The 21,126-nt window shown below is 35.7% G+C and overlaps 1 protein-coding gene and 1 long non-coding RNA gene across 2 annotated transcripts in view; both read left to right on the top strand.

Annotated features, from left to right (window-relative positions):
• The first annotated feature begins 388 nt into the window (after window positions 1-388).
• Window positions 389-21,126, top strand: part of LOC148658417 (1,4-alpha-glucan-branching enzyme-like) — a 377,056-nt gene continuing 356,318 nt past the window's right edge. Inside the window, exon 1 of the mRNA XM_088639572.1 lies at window positions 389-685. Within this exon, the coding sequence (XP_088495698.1) occupies window positions 588-685 (98 nt within the window). The 5' untranslated portion in view covers window positions 389-587. The remainder of the gene's footprint in view (window positions 686-21,126) is intronic.
• On the top strand, window positions 17,161-18,432 carry LOC148658418 (uncharacterized). Its single transcript, XR_015940068.1, has 2 exons — window positions 17,161-17,302; window positions 18,269-18,432. It is a non-coding gene; the product is annotated as an uncharacterized LOC148658418 (long non-coding RNA).

Below are 21,126 nucleotides of genomic sequence, written 5' to 3'. Positions count from 1 at the left end.
ATGACGAAAATATTTATAAAAATGTTACTGTCTTGTGACAACAAATATCCATGTACCAGTATATCAATATGCTTTAAATATAAACGCAGTTGTACAAATATTTTGGAACAATAATTCTCGCAGCAGACGATTATTTATTTTGCAAACTAAAAATTATTTGTTTTACAGTTATAGTTCTCAAACACTCAGTCAAGTTTAGTAATAACCGTGATTAGCTCTTGTCTAATAACACTTTTAAGTGACCCTTAATCTTGTTTCGCGTACAGTACTTCTAGTTATTAGTTTCATTTCTGTGACATGACCTTACTCGATCTGACCATTTTCACAAGGCTCTGTCTTCGTTTTTTCCCCCTTAATTCATTTAAAGTCATACCACTTACTGAATGATTTAACAACGCTTTTTATTGTAGACAGAACCACGTGGAGCGCATCTCTAGTATTGGCTTAGCGTTTGAAGTTGACTCTGATTCGCTGCTATCGGATTTCTTTACATTAGCTGACAAAGGCTGCATCTCCGTTTGTGGTTGAGCATTTGTTGCATCTCCTCTGTGAGCTTCGGAGCTCGATTACTCTGGTCTCCTGTAAAGATGGCTGACAGCATGGATAAAGTTACAGTTCCTGAGCTGAACAACCTTCTTCAAATGGATCCCTATCTTAAACCATTTGAAAAGGACTTCAAGAGGAGGTAACAGTGTGTTTTGACCCGATTGCAACTGCCGTGTCGCAGCGTTTGCATTTAGCTGGCTTTGCAAACACTCTTGGCTTCGGCTGGCACGTATTTCTCTTTATAAAAATGCGTGCAAATTGTAATAAAAGCTTTTTTATTTTAGTGTGTGCAACTGAAAAAAAAGTTCCCGGCTATGAAACTTGATATAACGGGACAGCACTCCTGTCCGCAGAGAGCTGCAGTGCTAATTTAGTGCTCACTTGTACCCTTCACATGCAATGTCACGGAAGAAGCACCATTCACTTAACATTATCTGCGCAATTCTGACATCACCTGTGTTTATTTCGGGGCTCGTTAAAGCCAGAACATCCATATGCATTAAGGGATCCTCTTGGTATAAACCATTAAGTTAAAATATCACTCGTGCAAAAATCCTCATAAAAATCAGATTTTTCCTAGTTGCCCTGAACGTGGTTACTGTTTAGTATGTATTGACAGTTTTTCGCTAAAGTACGTTTAAAACAGCATATCACAACACTGAAAGAAATTCTCTGTAGCAGTGTACAGTAAATGATCTGAGATTCAACTTTGTCATTTGCCAGCCTACACTTAACAATAACGCGTTTTTTTAAACGTGTTCAATAAAATCTAACAGACTCATGGGGACAGCATATGCCAATGGGGTATTTGTAATTTGTTGTTTTTCCTTCGGTGATGTCCTTGAACTGTTACAAGCTGGAATTTAGCATTTGTCAAGTGCGTATTGCCCTCCTCCCACTTCGGCAGTACTACCCTTTCGTATGTAGAGTATTTTTACATCTTAAAATAAGCAGCAAATGCCCAAATAAAAGTACAGCCGTTAAAATCTAATCAATCTACATAAGCCACCTCTAGATTTAGCACACTTGTTTCTAATTGGATAATTAACTTAAAAAATAAAAAGCGCATATTAACAAGTACGGTATTTACGTTCAGATCACTTTATTTTCTTTACCGTATAATCTGTGAGTAAAACGCAACTCTTACCACAGTAACAGCTAAGGTTGTTTGTCTAAAATTTATTTGCCCCACAATTTAGTAATTCTAACAGAATTACTAGATGTGTCTTTTTGTCATTCCAAAAATCACCCCTGCATAAAGGGGATTTCTAAGCTAAAAATGGCCAGTTAAAAATAGCATTTTTTTTACCTCTCACTATTATGTTGTGCCTGTCATACTTTACACACGCTGTAGATATAGCACATTTCTATCTTGATTGATCACTACTGAGAACATCCCCACTTAGCTATACTAAATAAAAAACATATTTTTCAATGTCTTATCAGTTTGCAAAACTGAAAGTTTTTTTTTAAATGGAACATTTCTTTTCTTTCAGGAGACTTTTTGTACTCAGTGATTTGCAACCTGATTGGTTAATTAAGTCCTTGAATTTTACATTGTGTCTTGTTGTAGCAGGTTGCTTCTTGTAGTTTCTTTATGTATTCAGAAATGTCTCCTTACAATAAGTAAAGCTTTTTCAGGTGGTAGATGACTGCTGTTGGAATGAAGCTACTATTGACAAAACAATAAAACTCCGATATACAGTATTAATGTGGTCCATGTTTTTGTAGAAGATACAATGGCATGTTGAGTCTAATAGAAAATTGAGAAACTCAATCTGTTGTATTTTGTGCATTCTTAGAATGCTATAATATAAGAATTTCACCTTGTGCTAAACGTTAAATTTCAAAATGTGAATTTACAGGTTGTGTCTTATTTATAGACAGTGCATTTGAACAGAACACAAGAACTTTAATTTAAAAAAGTGTCTGAAATCTCATAAATTACACTAAGTGTACAAACACCCATTGGTCTTTGTTTTGAAAAGGCACATCATGAAAATTGAATGTGTTTTCCAGGCAGTCAGAAAGATGCAGCCCTGTGCCCGTGATGTTAAAAGTATTCAGCCTGTCAGGCAGGTAGTCGCAGGTGGCTAACTGAAAAGATTTGGCAGCTACAACCATGCTGCAGTCTGATCCCCTGGCTTGACACTAGCAGGGGATGATCTTCGCTCCAGATTTACATTGGTATCCTGCAGATTTCCATATATCTTCTTAATTTGACATGATACATGCCCAAACATTTGGCATTGGAGGCTATCAGTGCACAGTATGTCAGTGTTAATTGCCTTGATTCCAAATGCATTGTTCCATCATGATTTTTTTTTTGGTAAACAGAAACATATTTTTTATGTTTCTACAGCTGACAAAATAAATAGACATTCTTTTGGTTGGTTTTCTTTTTCTACAACTGATGGGAAAGAAAAAAAAAGTTTCTCATCTAGACTGATTTTTGTACTTTTCTCCTAAAAAAAAAGCACTTGAGTTTTTTTATTTCACCATATCTTATTCAACACATTCAATGCAATCCACATAGAGATTTAGTTATAAGGCAAAATGTTTTAGAAATGCAGAGCCAGAATACTAATTTCTAAGGATTTCAGTCAGTCCTTGTTGTCTTAGATCTTGGGTTTTTCCCTTAACAGTGCTTTGAGTTCAACTGGGCTAGATCCCCTGTTTGACCCTACTTTTAAATGTATATCATGTTACACAAGTCCACACAAAGGACATGAAGAGTGGTTAGTGTGGGACTTTCATATTGGTGTTGTAGGAGAGATGTGGTGTCTTTGCAAAGAGAAAAGTTTATTAAAATACCCAAGCCTACCTTTTGTGCACCCAGCTTATTCATGGACTTGTAATGAGGATCTTGCATTTTGTATCCTAAACTTTCTAATGTATTTCTTTACTTCTGCTGTAAGTGTGATCTTTAAAGTGATGTGTCTATGGGGGGGTTGAATTACACAACTGCTACAGTAAAATGAACAAAGTAAAACTGTATTGGCTACTGAAATATAAATTACTCAGCATGATGTAATTTTAATAATTATGTCGTGAATTAAATGGGTCAAGCAATATGTATAAGCAAGTGTTCTCGGGACTTGACTCTAGCTACTGAATCATGTACTAACCAACCATATAGCTCAATATAAGCCCTATATCTCATTGGTATGATATACAGTACACCTTCTGACTTCTAAATATAGCAGTCCACACTGGAGACTAGAGTGTCCAGTGACAGAGGTAAAGGGATGGTTATTGGGAGGTTCATATTTCTAAACACCTGTTATTTCTCTGGCCAAATAATAGTTGCCTAATACTCTGTTCTCTGTAAGAGATGTACTGTATACTGAAGGTGCAGTTGTACAGTAAGTGACTAGTTAGCAGCATTTGTGGTTAAATAGTTCACTCCCCTAGTCTCTTCTGTCACTGCAGATAAAAGTTATACAGGTGACATTTATTAATTCAGTGATAATTTCATTTTTGGATTGGCAAGTGCTAGTGTAGAGTCTGTTCATCTTCAAACTAAAAAGTGTTTGCTATATTGTTATGCTATTTTTAAAGGTTTAAGGGAGAAAAAAGAGGATTCATAGCTTTTTTTTTAAACGTACAGATATTTATGAAGATGTAGAATGTTTGCCTAGGTATTATTGAATGAATAGCCTATTCATTTTCCTTTCTATTAGATTTTGTTTGCAAAAGATAGTATAAATCTTCTGTATTGCAAATTCTGTACAGAGTTTACCAGCAAATTAAATAGAAATACCCAAGGCTGTTTTAATGGGGTTAACCTTCACTAAATCCATTATAATCTGTTGCCTTAATGCTAGTATATTGCAGATTAAACTTCAGATGTGTTTGGGCAACTACCTTACAGTACATTTTCTTCTTTGGTGCCTGGTCTAGTGCTGCTAGCTTTTTCAGGTTTGGTGCCAAGCAAAGTTTTAGTATTGCCCAGAATAGATTTGACATTACAAAAGGTCAGATGTGGATTGTCTGAAGATCATTTAAAATTTAGTATTTTGGCACATTGAGTGCTTATTGCTTTTCTTGGAATTGTTCAGCTTTTTTATTATAGATGAAATATCACCAGCTTTATAATAGCCTAATATAAATAATAGTACCTACCCAGAGAGTTATGGTTGTTGTCTTCAATAAGTTTTTAAACATTCTTCTTTAAAATAAAGTACTAAAAAAAGTTTGTTGAATAAAACATTCTCTACTACTATGTTTGTTTTGTAAGCAATGTGTATGTGGTAGGAGTTTCGGGGAAAAAAACACATCTGCCACATTACAATAGACGTACTAAATACTGTATGTCTGTCTTGTATAGTTATTGCCATTACTGTTCTCTCTTTATAAATTGGCCGTGCCAATTCTTTGTTAAATGTGACAAGGCAGCTTTAAGTGCATGGAGGGTCTGGAAAGTAGGAAAAAAACCTGTGAAGATTAATGCTTCATTCTTCTGCTGTGTATCCGTCTGTTATGGTAGTATTTGTATTGGTGCAGTAGTTGCATCATAAGCAGATTTTAGTCCTGGGCTTCAGTGCCTTTAGATGACTTCCCTTGATTATTTCCCTTTTACCTGGCAAAGGCAAACTCTGCAGTTGAGTTTTGGGACTGTCACAGGGTTTTAGTGAGATCCATTCATGGATAGCTGCTAATTGGCTGAAAATGAATCCAGCTAGCATGGAGTTATAGTTGGCAGGTTCTTGGCAGGGTCTACAGCAGGATAGACTTACCTTGTTAAGAACTGCTTTAACGTTCAATTTCTTACTCTTTCCACCGGTGTTAGTGAGGTTGGGGGGAACATGGTGAGTGGTAGTCCTTAATTATTTCCTGGGCCCAATGAAATTGTTTTAAAAAAACCTAAAACTAGGGTGGACGTGCCCACTCTTGTGTCTTGTAGCCTATGCGGTATTTTAGAGATATAACATAACATCACTTTATTAACCCTTTACAATTTCTTGCATCAGGAATTTGTCTTTTCACATATCCCAGCTTGCTCTCCATGAGACACACAGACACACAGATAGGGAGAGAGCCTGGGGTCAGAGCACAGGGTCTGCCATTGTACAGCGCCCCTGGAGCAGTTGGGGTTAAGGGCCTTGCTCATGGGCCCAACGGAGTAGGATTCCTCTGCCGGCTGCGGGATTTGAACTGGCAACCTTCCAGCCACAGGCGCAGATCCTTAGCCACAGAGCCACCGCTCCGCCCCTAGATACAGAATCTTTAAAATCATCAGAGCACCTTCCTTCTGTTGGAGTTAATATGTTTGTGTGTGGATACAGTCTGCATCAGTGTGCATACAGTATGTACAAATGCCTGTGCATGCTGTACATGTATGGTGTATTTGTGTGTATGTGAGATATTTGGACATACAGTAAAAATGTTTTCTTGCTGGGATGGTAGTAGCATGCTTCTATGGTGGCACTTTGGCTTAAAGCAGAATTATTAGTTGTGCATTGTGTGTGTGGGTGTGCAAGGACTCAGCATCCTTGGTATTTGGTACCAGGATTTATTTTTTGAAAGATGATATACGAGTTTCACAACATGGATGATTATTACCTCTTTTCTCCCCGTTACCCAGGCACTGAAGTAAGAAGCTTTCACTTTGGTCAAATAGTAACATTCCTTGTCCTCTCAAAGTAATGCATTTTTCCTTACGCTGTCTTTGGAACTGTACAACGTTAATCAAGGTTTAAGAGGTCCAGGTGTGTCCTAGACAGAAAGCTTTGAAACCGCTTTTGAATTTCATTTCTGTTGCCCCTGCATCCTCACAGATGTCAAATCAAGCAGTCGAAGTAAGATCTTTCTGGGCTTGTGAAGAGATCATTAATCCTTTAACTCTGGCTGTCTCCCAAATCCTTTTTTGCTCAGCAGAGGGTTTCAGCTGTTACTTTTCAGTAAACTCTCATTACAGCTTTTTTTATTTTTCTCCCTGCAAATGCTTGTCTTTTGAGCATCATAAGAAGCTTGAGGTTAAGGTGAATGTTTTTTTTTGCAGTCTTTTAATTTTTTATTTTAAAAAAAGCTTTACTCAGTGTTTCTGGCTCATCAATGTCCTTTGAAAAATGGCATCACACATTGTTATGCTCGCTCTACAGTTTGCTTCAGAATTTAAACAAAAGTTTGCAAAAAACTTTTTGATGTAGCGGTGTTTGGGGGAGTGTGACATTGCACACTGATGTTCCAGCAAGAGAGTAAAGCCTGAGAAGTCCCAGCAGTCACTGTTCTTCAAAAGTTGAGAAGATGAGAAGACCCTTACTAACTAACTCTCATCCTACCACAGGATTCGACAATTGTGTCCCCACTCACAATCATCAGGTGACAGAATCCAGACTTGATCTAGTGGGGTCTGGGCAGTGTATTTCAACCACCACTCTAAGTGAATAGTTGTACTAGGTAAGTCATTTGGGAGCCTCAGTTTTGGACATTGAACAATTTGAAAACCTTAAAAAAGACTCTCAACACCAGTAAAACATATAACTGCTAAGCAATGGATGACATCTGTATTCCATTTTTAACTTTGATTTAGTATGTAGAGTTATCAGTGTCTTGATTTGTTATTTGATTAAAGTCTATACCTGATTTCAGTATACTGTACAGTAGGTTAGTTGATACCAAAGAGTATGCAACATCTGTGCGTTCACCACCATGAAGTATTTAGGTTCCAATAAAAAGTCTTCTCACTGTTTAGAGTGGAGATTTCCTTTGTGGAATTCCCTATACTCACTTGTCAGTAAATTCTTTTATGCTCTGTTGGGTTTGAAATTTGATCTTTTGTATGGTAATTTTATTTTGTTTCCGTTCTACATTCCAAACTGACCATGAGACCAAGAAAAGTGTTCTGAGACAACCTAGCAACCTGTCAGTCTGCATTGGTATACTTTTTTGTTCCGAATCGCAGTACAAATGGAATTATTTCATCACGTTTTCATCCTTTTCAGGGTGAGCCAGATTGTGATGTTTCTGATCACATTTACACTTGACAAAACTAATTTAATTCTGTCATTTTTCTGTTTCTAATAAATCGCTTCACTGGATATTGATGGCCTGTTCCATTTGAAAGTATTTATCTCCTCAGGTTTTCCTAATGAGGGAACTTGAGCTGAAAAATGTGAGAATGGGGAAGGGCAAAAAAGGGCTGTCAGTCTTTCTGTTCTTAAGCTGCCACTAATTCTGAATATGTATTCTGAGCTGGAATCCCCGATTTTACAGTGGGGAAGTTTCTTACGACTTTATGGAATGTATAATGGTTTTTTTTTTCGCCTAGTTCTAAAGCGTAATCAGAATGTAATGTTTACCTGAAATTTGTGTCAGCCTCATTCCTGTCAAGACCTCCAGCATGCTGGCATATCTTAGTTATTTCTGGAAGCTTCACTTGGTCCTTGTCAATAACTTGTGTCAGAAGGTGGTTTAAAAGGAAATTCTTTCTACCCATTTCCTCCCTTTATTGCTTATTCTTGTGCAGAGTAAAACACTACACTAAAGATTAATTCTCTCAGTCCTGTGGCTGAACACTTTAGATAAATCAACAAATACAGTATCTTAAAATGTCATTCTCTTTGCTCCCTTGTTTACTATGCCTTGTTGTGTAAGAACAAAAAGTAGGCATGGTTTGGTGATGCAGTGTGCAGGGTTGGGCCAGTTAGAACTTTAATTGGCTAATATTATTCATATGAAGTGGCTAAACAAATTTTATTTTTATTTTTTTTGTGTTTCATGCAATGATGCCCGTTTAGTGATCAGTGTGTAATAAGCTGATAGTTTCTGATTCTGGAATCCCCAGATGATGATGTCCAAAATGTTTTCTATTCTATTCTTGTTCTATTTCTGTTTAACGTAAGTGTTAATTTTGGCATCAAAGGTTAGATGACAGCAAAATTTCCTTTCGGCAGTTTTTGGTTTGTGGAGGTTCTTAAGTGTTTTGGTATTGTTGCAGAGATTGTGCACAAATGAATTGATTTTGCAGCATATTTAAAACATGGAACTACACAAAATGAATCTTGTCATTGATGCACAAAAGAAACCAGACACCAGAATGTTTAAAAAAATTAATAAGGGTCTGACATTTACCAAGGATCAATGTTTTTGTTTTGCCATTTATGCATTAGGGATATATTAGTTTTCGTTACACACAAAAAGCTAAACAGATTCCATTATTACATAAATACAATACTGCCACTTAAAAATTATTTGATTTAGTTTGGGTTTCTTCTGTCTTCCTGTGTTTTGTGCAGGATTAATTAAATTGAGCAGGAAAACAGTCAATAATAAAACCAATAAATTGGATGTCTTCAGTTGTAATGATCCTCTGTCAGTGTGTTTGCTACAGATAATCCCCCTAATTAGAGTGGATGTATGCAGGAGAGTTCTGCTGAAGAGCTTTATCTGGAGACAGATAATCCTCATGTGACCAGGAGAAAGTACATGAGGGGTTGGTTCCCAGTTTGGGCTTCATTGTATTAAAGCAGTTAACTTTAAAAGTGTTCACCTAGGGGAATTGTAATTTAGGAAATGTAAACTGTACTCCCACCCCTTCTTACTAACAGAAATTAATTTGTAGTTTTTCCCAAGTATATTCCTCTTTTCTGCTCTCTATCCCTTAGAGAGCATAGGCTAAGAATGCCACAGTCAGTTTTAAGACGTTTCAAATATTTAACTACACGAAACTTAACATTATACAGCAACCGTTTTCTCCCTGGTACAAACAGTACAATATCTGTTATTGAAAATATAAAGCTGACATACTCTTGAATATCGTGCTCTTCCATTCAGTGAAACACATTTACATATTATTTAAATTGTCACGTATAGCTGTGGTTAGTTTTGGGGTAGAATCAGAATTGTATGGTGAACCTGAGGAAGCCCAGTAAACAATGAGTCATGGACCCTCTACGATTTGAAAGCAAAGTTTAAACTAATTTGAATTAATAACTTTCACCCATTTTATTAGCAGTTCCTAAACATATAGGTGTTTAAAAGGCCTACTTTAGAAACTTCTGTCTTTTACTTTTCTACACCTTTGCTGCCAAATAATGTGTATGCAGATACATCCATAGCTGGTGTAAAAAGATAATTGCTAGAGACTTGTGGCCTTTCTTCTTTGTGGTCTTTTATTAAAAGCTAATTTTTTACTTCTAAAGCATTGTGTTGCAATTTGTCAGCAGGATCCATTGCCCTGTGCTGAACCTTTTTGGTATTGATCTTTAGTTGGGTTGTTAGGGTTTCTTGTTGGCAAATATACTCAGAGAATGTGTTTATGTGCAGCTCATTTAAGCCCCTGACTTGCAGAGGCCTTCAACTTTGAGGTAGAACTGTAGTAAACCATGATCTGTGTATGGTGGTCACGTGAACAGAACTTTCTAGAATGTGAAGGCCTTTCAGTTGAAAACGTATTTGTTTGCGTCAGTCTATGTCAGTAAGTGGATATACAGTATATAGTACAGTAGGTTTTGATTCTGACTGACGGGAATGTTTTTGTTTAGTTTTTGTTATCCTTTTCTAGTTATATTAATCATATTGAAAAGCAAAACATACTGTATTCAGGTGCTAGTTCAGAGAGACATATTTCAGATTAGAATTAAAGAATAAACAGTGTATGGTTTTGTGGTTAAAGTTATCATTTGGAAGCAATGTGAGAGGGAAACGATAAACTACATGGCATTTGGTAGTGGAAAAATACATTAAAGTTATCTAGATTTTTCAAGTATTCCTGCCATGAACTTCGGAGGAAAAAATAAAATTTAAAAAACAATTTTTGTTGAACCAAACTTACTTAAAATTAATTACTGTTTGGATTTACATTTTGTAAGACTGATTTTGTGCATATTTGATAGGGTGACCTGTGGAATGTCAAGCCTGGTAAAAATCAAGCATGCAAAGAATGCAAAATGACAAAGAATTCAACATGAAGAGAACAGAGCCTTTCTGTTGTTGCTGTGCTGATGGCTGGACAAAGTCACATCACTGTTGCTTAACCTTCTAGAGTGCTCACATCCAGCAATTTCTAACTTGTCAGGATGTTACAGCCAAATAGTACTTTAAATTGAGCCCATGATCTGGATGAGCAAAAGTCAATTGTGCTTAGCACTGTCTAAAGCAGTTTTCTGCATTGTGACTTTATAGTGAATCTTGCAGATCATTATGGGAAGGTGTTCTTTTCTTCAGATTCTACAGGTGTGTAGTTGTGTATTGTATTGAATGTGCAGGAGCCTTATGGAGGTAGCTGACTTAATCAGATAACTGTATTGCAAAAGCTGTGCATCAGGGAGCCATTTATTTTAGTACACATTCACAGGGGATCATGGGGAACACATTCTCATAGACAATAATATCAGAGAACTGATGAGCAATTGCTACAGCCTCCATAGGACTGCTATCTGGCATGTATGCTGTAGTCCAGTTTGTATCTTGATGAAATTTCATTGCACAATGGCACAACATTTTCTTAATGCATTTATTTGAATCCAATAGGCGACTATGTTTATAAGCATAGTATTTGTATATACTAAATTGTGGATTTTGATAAAATACCTAAATCTAAAATATTTTGTTTTGGGTTAGCAAAGGAAAATGTAACCTGTAAGACTTACAAAATGTGAATATGACTGTTTAGTATGCCTAGATATTAAATGTAGACTACTTTTTCATTAACGTTTGCATTGCTTTTAATAAAGCTGAGTATCCTTAAAAGAGATTAACACACTTTTCCCTTTTCTGCAAAGTATTTTCCATGGAACTTTGATTTGTGAGAGGCTAATGAGCTCTTCCATTGTTCCGTATAATATGCAGCAGACCTGTTGTAATAGAAAAATTAGCTGTGATAAATGCACTTCTGTACATGCTGACTTGAAACTGAATTTCTCAGGTGAGAAATATTTTACTGGGTGTGCTGCAGTAATTAAAAAAAATCTCATTGGGAAGAATGTTAAAATCTGAAGAGTAAAATGTTTAAGCTGCTTAGCCGAGGATTAAATGTTTTTTTTTCCTCTGAAAATCAAGCAGTATAAATCACTGTGAATTTTTCTGAAAAATGTATTGAATTTTGGAGGAAACAACAAAAACAGGAGCTATTTCTCATTGGAACGAGTCTGTCCTGCAAAACACTTCCAGAATATTCAAAAGAAATAGATTTATCCACATTCTGTTCTCGTTGCTGTTATGGTCTGTTTCCTGATATTATCAAATGTTTTTTCTCCCATTGATGTTTTCATTTGTTACTTTTTTCATTTTTGCTTACACACAAACAGGAAAATAAGAGGATACTGTGCAGTAACCATACCAGACTTATTGAATGGATGTTGCTTTATAAATAAAAATCTTTATTGTTCTGTGTAAGAAAGCATTCGATCAAAACTTGTATATATAAAAACCTGTTTATATCACAGAGAATAAGTACTGTGTTTGTCAGTAAGACTACCATGCTGTAAAAGAGTATTTTCTTCCATTTTCTTACCGCTTCATCCAATTCAGGATCAGGGGAGGAACTGGAGTCTATTCTGGCAAGCAACAGGCACAAAACAGGACGCACCACCTTTAGGTAGAATTAACCTGCCAGAAAGTCTTTTGACTGTGGAAGGTAACCGGAGCACCTGGAGACAACCCACGCAAACACGGACAGAACACACACACTCCATGCAGACAGCACCCCAGGTCTAGAATAGAACCCAGGGCCCCAGTGCTGCAAGACAGCAATGCTAACCACTATGCCACCCCAAGAGTATTTGCACATAACAATTTTGAGAATGTGTCTACTAGAAGAGGTCACTCTGAAAATACACATTCTATTATTAAAATCCGATTTAAGTCCAAATTATTAGTTATATTACTTCTGTAGAAATAGATAGTTTTATAGTAGCTTGATTGTTTTAAATAAAATATCTCAAATACTTTTTTTAAATAAATTTGGATTCTCTTTTTTTGTTACTCCCACCCAATTTGGAATCAATTATTGAGTTTGCACCACTCCTTTGCGAATTCCAGTTAAAGTTGCCTAGTAGCGTGATCTAGACTTAAACCCTTGATTACAGAGCACATCCTCTGCGTGCCTTCGGTTGTTGAGCCACTCAAGGGAGCTCCTGCTTTTAAAAGTTGACTTCCTCCAGCTGTGACTCAGAAAATGTTGACTGTAGTTGAATACGTGCAGAAGGGCTCTATGGTCTTACAGTACACACCACCATTGAGTATACATAGTAGTTTATTGCCGTATGTACACGTACATTGGAATTCTTAATCGCGCTGATCTCTTGGGACATGCACAGTACAAAAGGTAAAACCACACAATATAGACAGTACATTACAAACACAATAAATACTAACAACAAATAATCGATAATAACACAGGATCAGGAATTACAAGATCTTTGATTGTGGCCTGACACTGCTTATATATAATCCATCAAATTCAATCTTGGGCCATTATAACCTCATTTTAATTTCTCTACTTGTTCTTCAATGTATATAACCACAGTTTTTAAAGATGATTAAAAAGCTAATATCTGACTTCTGGTGGGTTTCTCTGGAGCTAGGTTGACCTTCAACAAAGTATATATAAATGTATAAAGTGTTATAGGACTTAATTCAAATCTTAAAACTAATAAAAAAATAAAGTGTTTTTTAGGTTTAATTTTCTGTACTTCTAAAAGGCAATTTTTTTAGTCTCAAGCACTGGTCATGATGGTAACAGTAAGGATCATTTTAAGAGAAATTCCCTCAAAAGTTTGTGTTTTATACCACTCAGAGTCAAAATGTGGTTGATCAGATCCCCTTCAACATCTTTAGTTTTTTGGTGATAATTTCCAGTGCATTTAAAACAAAATATTTCACACCATAGCTAAATGTTTGCTCTTTGCCCTTGAGAATCCCCCCCCCCCCCCCCAAGAAAAGAAAGATTAAATTAATCTGTGCATAAATTAAGTTTAATAAGGTGATATTTTTATTGTTTGGTTTGGAAAAAAAACCAGAACCTAACCCAACACACAGATATGCAATTTCTGAAAAATCTGATTAATCTTCAGAAAATGAATGTCATTTCGATCAGGTGATGCAAATAATTGAATTGCATATAATTGGAGGAGGAAATAGATGTCCTCACCATTTATTCCTGGTAAATAATGGCTTTTATGTGATTTGTTAGATATTCCCATCACTGCCATCATAGTAATACATTCAAATATGGAATGTGTTCATCAGGTCTTCTGATGCAGTTTTAATTTTACAGCTCCCCCTTGATGTGGAGTAAAGTAAATGATAGGGTTTGCAGAAAACAGTCTCTGAAATTATATCTAAATTGTTCCTCGGGGGGATCTGTTGGGTGAATTCATATGGGATGAACTTCTTTATCTATACATAATGGGGGGGGTACTCTGTGCAGTAGATATCAGAACATAAGAGGAAATGTGTTGTTTGGTGGGGAGCCAAGGAACCTGTTATTGACTAGGTTTTTCTTAAGAAATACAGTATGAAATAAAAAAGGATAGTTATAATATTTCAATGCAGGTTTTTCATTTTTCACTCTGTCACCAAGAAGGGGTATGGTTCCCTAACCTAGACTTAATTATACTGTAGAATGTCCTCAAGGAGGTCTGAGGTGAGGTTTTGTTTAGTACTAGCAAGATTATTCTTGGAGTCCTTGTTTGAACTTGGATTAAAATCATTTTAAGTTAACCCAGTGAATATGGCTGCAAACCCTTTTCCCTTTTTCTTAAAATAACACATTCCTACTATTGAACGGCATCTTTAGCTCGGTGTATAATTGCCATAGTAACAAGAGAAAGTGTACACTTAGAAACTGCAGATAACCCTGAGCAATTCATTATTATTTAAAATACCTCGAGAAAAAATATAATAGTTTTTGAAACATGTTAAAATCTGAATGACAATAGAATGTTCGTTCGTGTTCTGCTTTTGAAGTGTGGTATACTAGTGTGCTAATGGACAGTAAGGAAATCCATTTGGATAAAAGAAAATGTCAGAAAAAGATAGCTTAATGAAGCCTCTAAAACTAATGGAGAAAAAAAAAGTTTAAAAGATTACCCATACGAATATAAGAAATATTGCAAATGAGGAGACGTCATTTGGCCCATCTTACTAATTTAGTGGTTTGATAAGTGAATATAAAATTCCATCCAAATTCTTTAAATTCAATAAAAGTATTCAAATAATAAAAAGAAAAAAAGAAGCACAAGTAGGCCTTTTTCCTTGATTTCTGGGGACTATGATTGCATTGATTTTCATTCTGTTTTTATTTACTATTCCACTAAAAAACTTTTTTGTGAGGTGAAAAACATTCTAAAATACTTTTGACACTCATATTTACAGACATTTTCTAAAAAAAGGGAATTTACATTGCAGGGTTGCCCTTGCATCAGCTTTTTAGGAGTTACGGTACTGCCTTTGTGGGGATGTTTTGTCTGAAGTCCATAATCATCCAGCCCTTTGTGTAAAGAAGATGGAGTTTTTGGTATTTTTGTTGTTTAGATAGAAATACGTAAAATGGGCTTTATTTGTTCCTGCAATACTTTACCCCGTAATTAATTGCACCAGTTTTACCAGCTCTGTTCAAAAGAGAGGGGTCTAATGAACAAAGACGGGTGAGCTTTGAATAGCAATCTGTTGTGCAACTTATGTTGAAGTTGGATTTTGTTTGACCTCATTTGGGAGAAAGGTGTTTATGTGGTGTTTGTGCTGCATGCTTAACCAAGGAGAAAATAGTTTTTAGACCTTAGCCTAGATTTTTTTTTTGTGGTTCTTAATTTTGCATCAGAGTGGAGTTAAAAAATTAAAACAAAAGATATTTTACAGAAACCATGTCACATTTGCAGTTCTTGACTGTCTCTCTTTGAAGTCTCCCAGAAGTTTGTTTCAGAACATGAAGGTTAATGGGTTTATCCAAATGTAATTAATCTACTTCCGCCATATTATTAATAGTGCTAGAGCAGAGAACTTAAATGTCTAGAAATAGATTGCTTTGACTAAAGCAAAAGGAGAAGTGTTCAGTTAGAAAGGGTAAGAATAAACATGTTGTACTGTATATTATTTAATGTAGGTTTTGTAATATACAGTAAAGACAGTGATATGATCTCAATATTATGATCACTTTACTACATAACAGATTGAATCTTATGGCTAAATATTTTTCCTTCATTTCCATTATGGTGGAACTGAATGCCTTATTGCAAATGTACAGTATATGATTTGCTTGTTTTTTTTTTTTAAAGGGTGTTATTACCTTGTGATATTGAAGTAAATAAATGGCTACCAACCAGATCAGCTCCTTTAAAGGTTTCATTTCTCACAATGCTGTATTGACAGATGTTTATTATGTATTTGTGTTCAGTGGCTATCATCTAGGTAAATATTACTTACAGAAATATTTTTTGGATAACAGATGATCTTTTAAGTTTGCAGAAAACAACCTGTTTTTGTTATATTTAGAAAAAATATAACCACAGTTGTGTGATGGTGAGCATGTTTATTCTGGGTGGCTGTCATTAAGCTCACAATGCCCCCAGAGTGATAGCATGTTCCATAAATGTAAATACTGTACACTACAACATTGCCCAGTTCTGATCTTGTCCAGCCCTTGCTTTCTGAGTTGAATTTTCCAGCATTCTACAATGATCTCAAACATCTCAACAAAATCCAGTACTGTATACACACAAGAGTTTATGAAAATGAAGGAATTAACCATCTGTGTTTTCTGAATTTGGTGTTGGTTATTAGATCTTTAAAATTTGGGAAATAGAATTGTCGAGAAAAAGTAGTTGGCTGTCTGGGTTCAGTTTGATTTTATGTTTTTGTATTGTCCTTCCAGCAGGATTTTATTTGAGTTTTAAGCAGAGATTTACCGCAGTGAGATATCTTGTTTTTTCACATGCTGTAAATGTCATTTTCTATGGTGCCCATCTTCTGAGTTATTCTAATGCACAGATACACAGCTGGAAACATTCACATTATAGATTTAGTTTTTTTTTCTCCCTCTCTGAAATATTGCTTTCAAAAAGCTTTACAAAGAAACAGCTACTTTGAGTGAAATGTAAATATTCCTATCATAAAGCTTGTAATACTTTTCTCTGCATGACAGTTTTCTTCCTGTTGTACGTCATATTGCCAAAATCCTTTAATGCCATTGCTGAAGCAAAATTGGACAATAGGCATTGGTTATAGTGCACCATGTGTTTCACAGAAAACTACATCACATCCATAATAAAATTATGAGTTATATGCAATTTAAAACTGCAGGAATATAATATGCACAATTATGCTTTTGTAAATAATTTGAAACCCTGTGAGGTTTTAAGCCTAGTAAGAGAGTTAATATGCATGAATCTGGAGATAGTGATACGTGTTGTCCACACAGACAGCATTGTGGATACCCAATGTGGAAAGTTTCCTTCTGTGTTTTGTTTTTGCCAGAATGTATTTCTTTCAGCTTCTTTTATTTAGGAAATATTTTTTATAATCATCTTGGTATTAATTGCAGGTAGGTGTATGCATGCGGTAGAGAAAATTAGAATATTAGATTTAATTGGAAAAATAGTAAGGAAGACATTATTTTTTACCATTCTTTTTATCACACTTAGGCTGATGGATAAAGGCTAAGGCTTTTATGCAGGTATGTATTTAATTTTAATAACAATAAGTGCTTATTCCTGTACCAAGGTCCAAGAGACCTCTGGCCAACTATTCCTGACCTTAACTGCAGGAGGCCATGTGCACGTTGTGTGCTGCTGTTTGGAGAATTCTAGTTACAGTTAAGTGTTTATTGCTTATTGTAATGTTTTGTCAAATGTATTAAACAACCATAAAAAAACGAATTTGAAAATGCAACCTATTTTCTTGTTACTGTGTGACATTGATCAGACACTTCAGAGTTGAGACCTGTATGCAAAATGTATTTTTTTACCAGAATGTATCGATTTACTTTGAAGACCAGAATGCAAATTGTGACATTCAACAAACTGAATGTTCTGTAACCCAAGATAAAATACTAAGTGCTTTTTATTAACATTATATATAAGTCTAAAACCTCCTTGCCTTATGACTTATTAGTTGTCTCTGCCCTTTTTGCTCTAAACAAGCTTTTTGCATATCCTTGGCAAACAAGTGAGCTCATTTCCTATTCTGGCCATTCCATCCCATCTAATTCATTATATATGGAAAGGGCACTGAATAGAATTTCATTGCAAAATAAGGACAAATTTCAAAATTTCACTTTTCAAAAACATCCCATTTGGTAAGGTTCCCAGAGTGGAGTATAAATTGAACTATAAAGAAATAAAACCACTAATGTTGAAAGCCGACCCATGGGTCAACAGATCTACTGTAAGCCTTGCCAGAGCAGATCCGCTTACTGTGTATTATTTTACTGTCGATACCACGAGATGTGTGGTGTAGTTTAATCTTGTTTCTGTGAATGCCCTGAACAGACTTTTGAGTATGCTTAGAGCCCCTGGACCATTTGTTAAAACCCCCTGAATCAGTTCATTCTTTTGATCTACAGGTACAGGTAAATGAATCATAGAAATTGGGTTTTCTTGAATTCGCAAAAATGCTTAAATTGTTCTTACCCAAATGGAGCTTTTTATTTTCACAAAGCTTTTAATGCATTTTTTTTTCCAAGAATTCAATTTAATGTGCAAACTCTTCCATTTTATTTTCTAATTAACGTTTGGGTAATCGGGGAATAATATCGATAACTTTTGTTGGCTATTTTCAGAGCCCATTGCTGGAATCTGATGGTTTGAAGCTTTCTGGTACAGCAGTCTGTGGGGATATAAACAATACCCTGCACTGTCTTAAGTTGAACTCTGAAACAACACATCCATGCAAATATGAGTGATTACTACAACGTATTAAAAAAAACCATTTGATTCAGAATAATCCATTGTCATGCTATTGACTTGTTTACAGTGAAGAGGATATCAGCAAATTTCTCCTGTTTATACACTTGACTGGTTTTAAAGAGATAAGAGCAAATTAAGTGTTGTGTCCTTTGCTATGGCACTTATTCTGATTCTTCAAAGGATGGAAATCTGGTTTATGAAGCAGCCACGAATATTAAGGGTTTCATGGTCGCGATGTGGTTTAGCAAGGTTTACAGTGCACAAAACTTTCCATTAATCCCTGACCTACAGCTTATTGTTGTAAACTGACAATGTGCTTTTTAAAGAAAAAAGTAAATAGATAGGTCTATTGCATGGAAAACAATGTTGTTTACTGTCAGATTTATGTGTATTATTTTTATCATTGTAAAATTCTTTGATTAGGTAAATATGGATTTTTGTTTTTAGTGCATATAGAGTGTATGTGAACAACTGGACTGAAGATGTTTACTCTGAGTATGTTATATAAGAAATACAGAGCTAATAATAGGCTGCAATACATTCTCAGTTGTGAATATCGTCACCATAAAACTTGAATTTTCCCTCAACTTCCAAAGACATGCTGGCTAGGTTAATATGTGTCTTTAAATTGTCCATGTGTGCTTTTGTGCCCTGCAATGGGCTGGTGTCCTGTCAAGCATGTAGGACATTTCATTTATTTACATTGTGCTTTTCATGTGGATGGATCCTAAAATGCTTTTCATATAGGAGAGCACCCACTTCATCCACTATCAAAGAGCTACCCAGTGTACACATTACAGCAGCTCAGGCAGAAATGTGAGAACACTTTATGAATTGAATTAAAAGAGAAAATTTAGATAGGACCAGAGTGTAAACTAACCGGGACACTGGGATTAACACATCTGGGCCTCCTAAAGCACAGTGCTCCCTGTCACCATCCTGGGGGATTGATTTAGAAAATCTAGTCCAGAAAAGTGCTACCTACTGGTCCAGAGTCAACACCACTTATACTGTAGTGGCAACCTTGTTTTCCTTAAAGATCTCCCAGTACTGACCAGGTCCAGCATTGCTTAACTTCTAAGATCTGACAACAGATCAGGCAGTAATGCTTCTCAACTCCCTGCATTTTATGCTACAGGGATGAGCTCTGCGTTGCCCCAGCCCTCACCAGGAATAAGTAGCTTTCTGATGATGGATGCATATGCTTATTACAATATGGTATTAATTTTTGTACTTTTGCATTTTTTCAGAATCCTGTTGGAATGGTGTTTGTCCTTACATCTTGTCTGAATTTTGTTTTGTTAATAATCAAGGAAAAATAGAAATGAAGAGGTGTTAAGTTCACAAGCAGAAGTTCAGGTTTCTTTTGTTGTAATTTGGAAATTGAGCACAATAATTGTTGAAGAAGCACTAAAGCTGAAATCTATGCCAAAGGGAATAAATAGATAAGACATTATTCTGATATTTTGGATTCTTTCCATATTCCTCCTTTAAAAATCTTAGTATTAGCTTCTTTCTTTTCTTTAGGAAGCTATTACTATTACCTTCAGCTGTTACTATCAGTCTGTATTGTAGTAAACATCTATATCCACTTCAGCTGAAAGTAATAGCACCCACACTAGGATAACCTTGCAGAGTTCCTAATTTTTAATTAATTACAGGAATATTATCTAACAAAGAAGCACTTAAAGGTTGCGATATATCAGCTCTAATATTTTTTGGGAAAATAAATCTGCAAAAAGTTGAACTGGTAACATTTCAGAAAAACAAAAATAATTTGTAAGACTTTAAGTGTTATTAGCATTGTTGGCGGTGAGTACAAAAATTAAAAATGGTGACTATTTTCTAATTTTCTAACCTCTTCTTCCGGTTCAGGTCTGAGGGGGAGCCAGAGCCTATTCCAGGCACAAGGCAGGGTGCACCTTGGACAGGACACCAGTTGATCACAGGGCAGATACACAGACATGCACACACTTTTACAGTACCTAGGGTCTTTTTTTCCCCAGAACAATTAACTTACCTGTGTGTTTTTGGGCTATGGGTGGAAATTGGAGCACCTGGAGGAAACCCTCTCAAACATGGGGAGAACAAACAAACTCCATAAGGATAGCACCCTAGGTCTGGAAGTAAACCCAGGGAACCATGCAGCAATGCTAACCACTGCACCACTGTGCTGCCATGATGGCTTTTTTGATTTTCAGTTTTCTTTTCAATGATCTATCTTTTTTTTTTACATTCTTCATTCAGAATATTATAAAACCTTGGCATGTAATTTTAGAAACCTTTTTTTTTAGGTTTTGCTGGCTCATGTTAAGGTCATTTGTTTGTGTGTGACATACTTAGACATTCTGTGTTGTGCACTTTTTGCCACAAATACCAGCTGTCTTTGGATCAGAGAGTGGTTTAATTGAAAGGTAGTGTATCCCTGGGAACACTGTTCTTTGAAATTTGCTTGGACCTGTCAACCATGTACATGACAGAGCTGTGCCTACATTACAAGCTCTCTTTATATCCAACGTATTTTAATGCTTCTTTTAACTTTTCATGCTGTTTTTTTTTAACCGCACAAGGTATATTTATTGGAATGAGCTTGGTGGCATGCACAACCATTAAAGGCCAGCTGAGTACCAGGCATTTGTATACTGTGTTATCAACCAGACCAGAAGGCAGATCAGTTATTTGACCTTCAGTTTCCTCACCAATGTACTGTTTTACAGAGTTAAGAGTGAGA

This window comes from Lepisosteus platostomus, chromosome 7 (assembly GCF_059453375.1).
Source record: "Lepisosteus platostomus isolate fLepPlt1 chromosome 7, fLepPlt1.hap1, whole genome shotgun sequence".
Taxonomy (NCBI): domain Eukaryota; kingdom Metazoa; phylum Chordata; class Actinopteri; order Semionotiformes; family Lepisosteidae; genus Lepisosteus; species Lepisosteus platostomus.
This window is presented reverse-complemented; position numbering and strand designations above follow the sequence as displayed.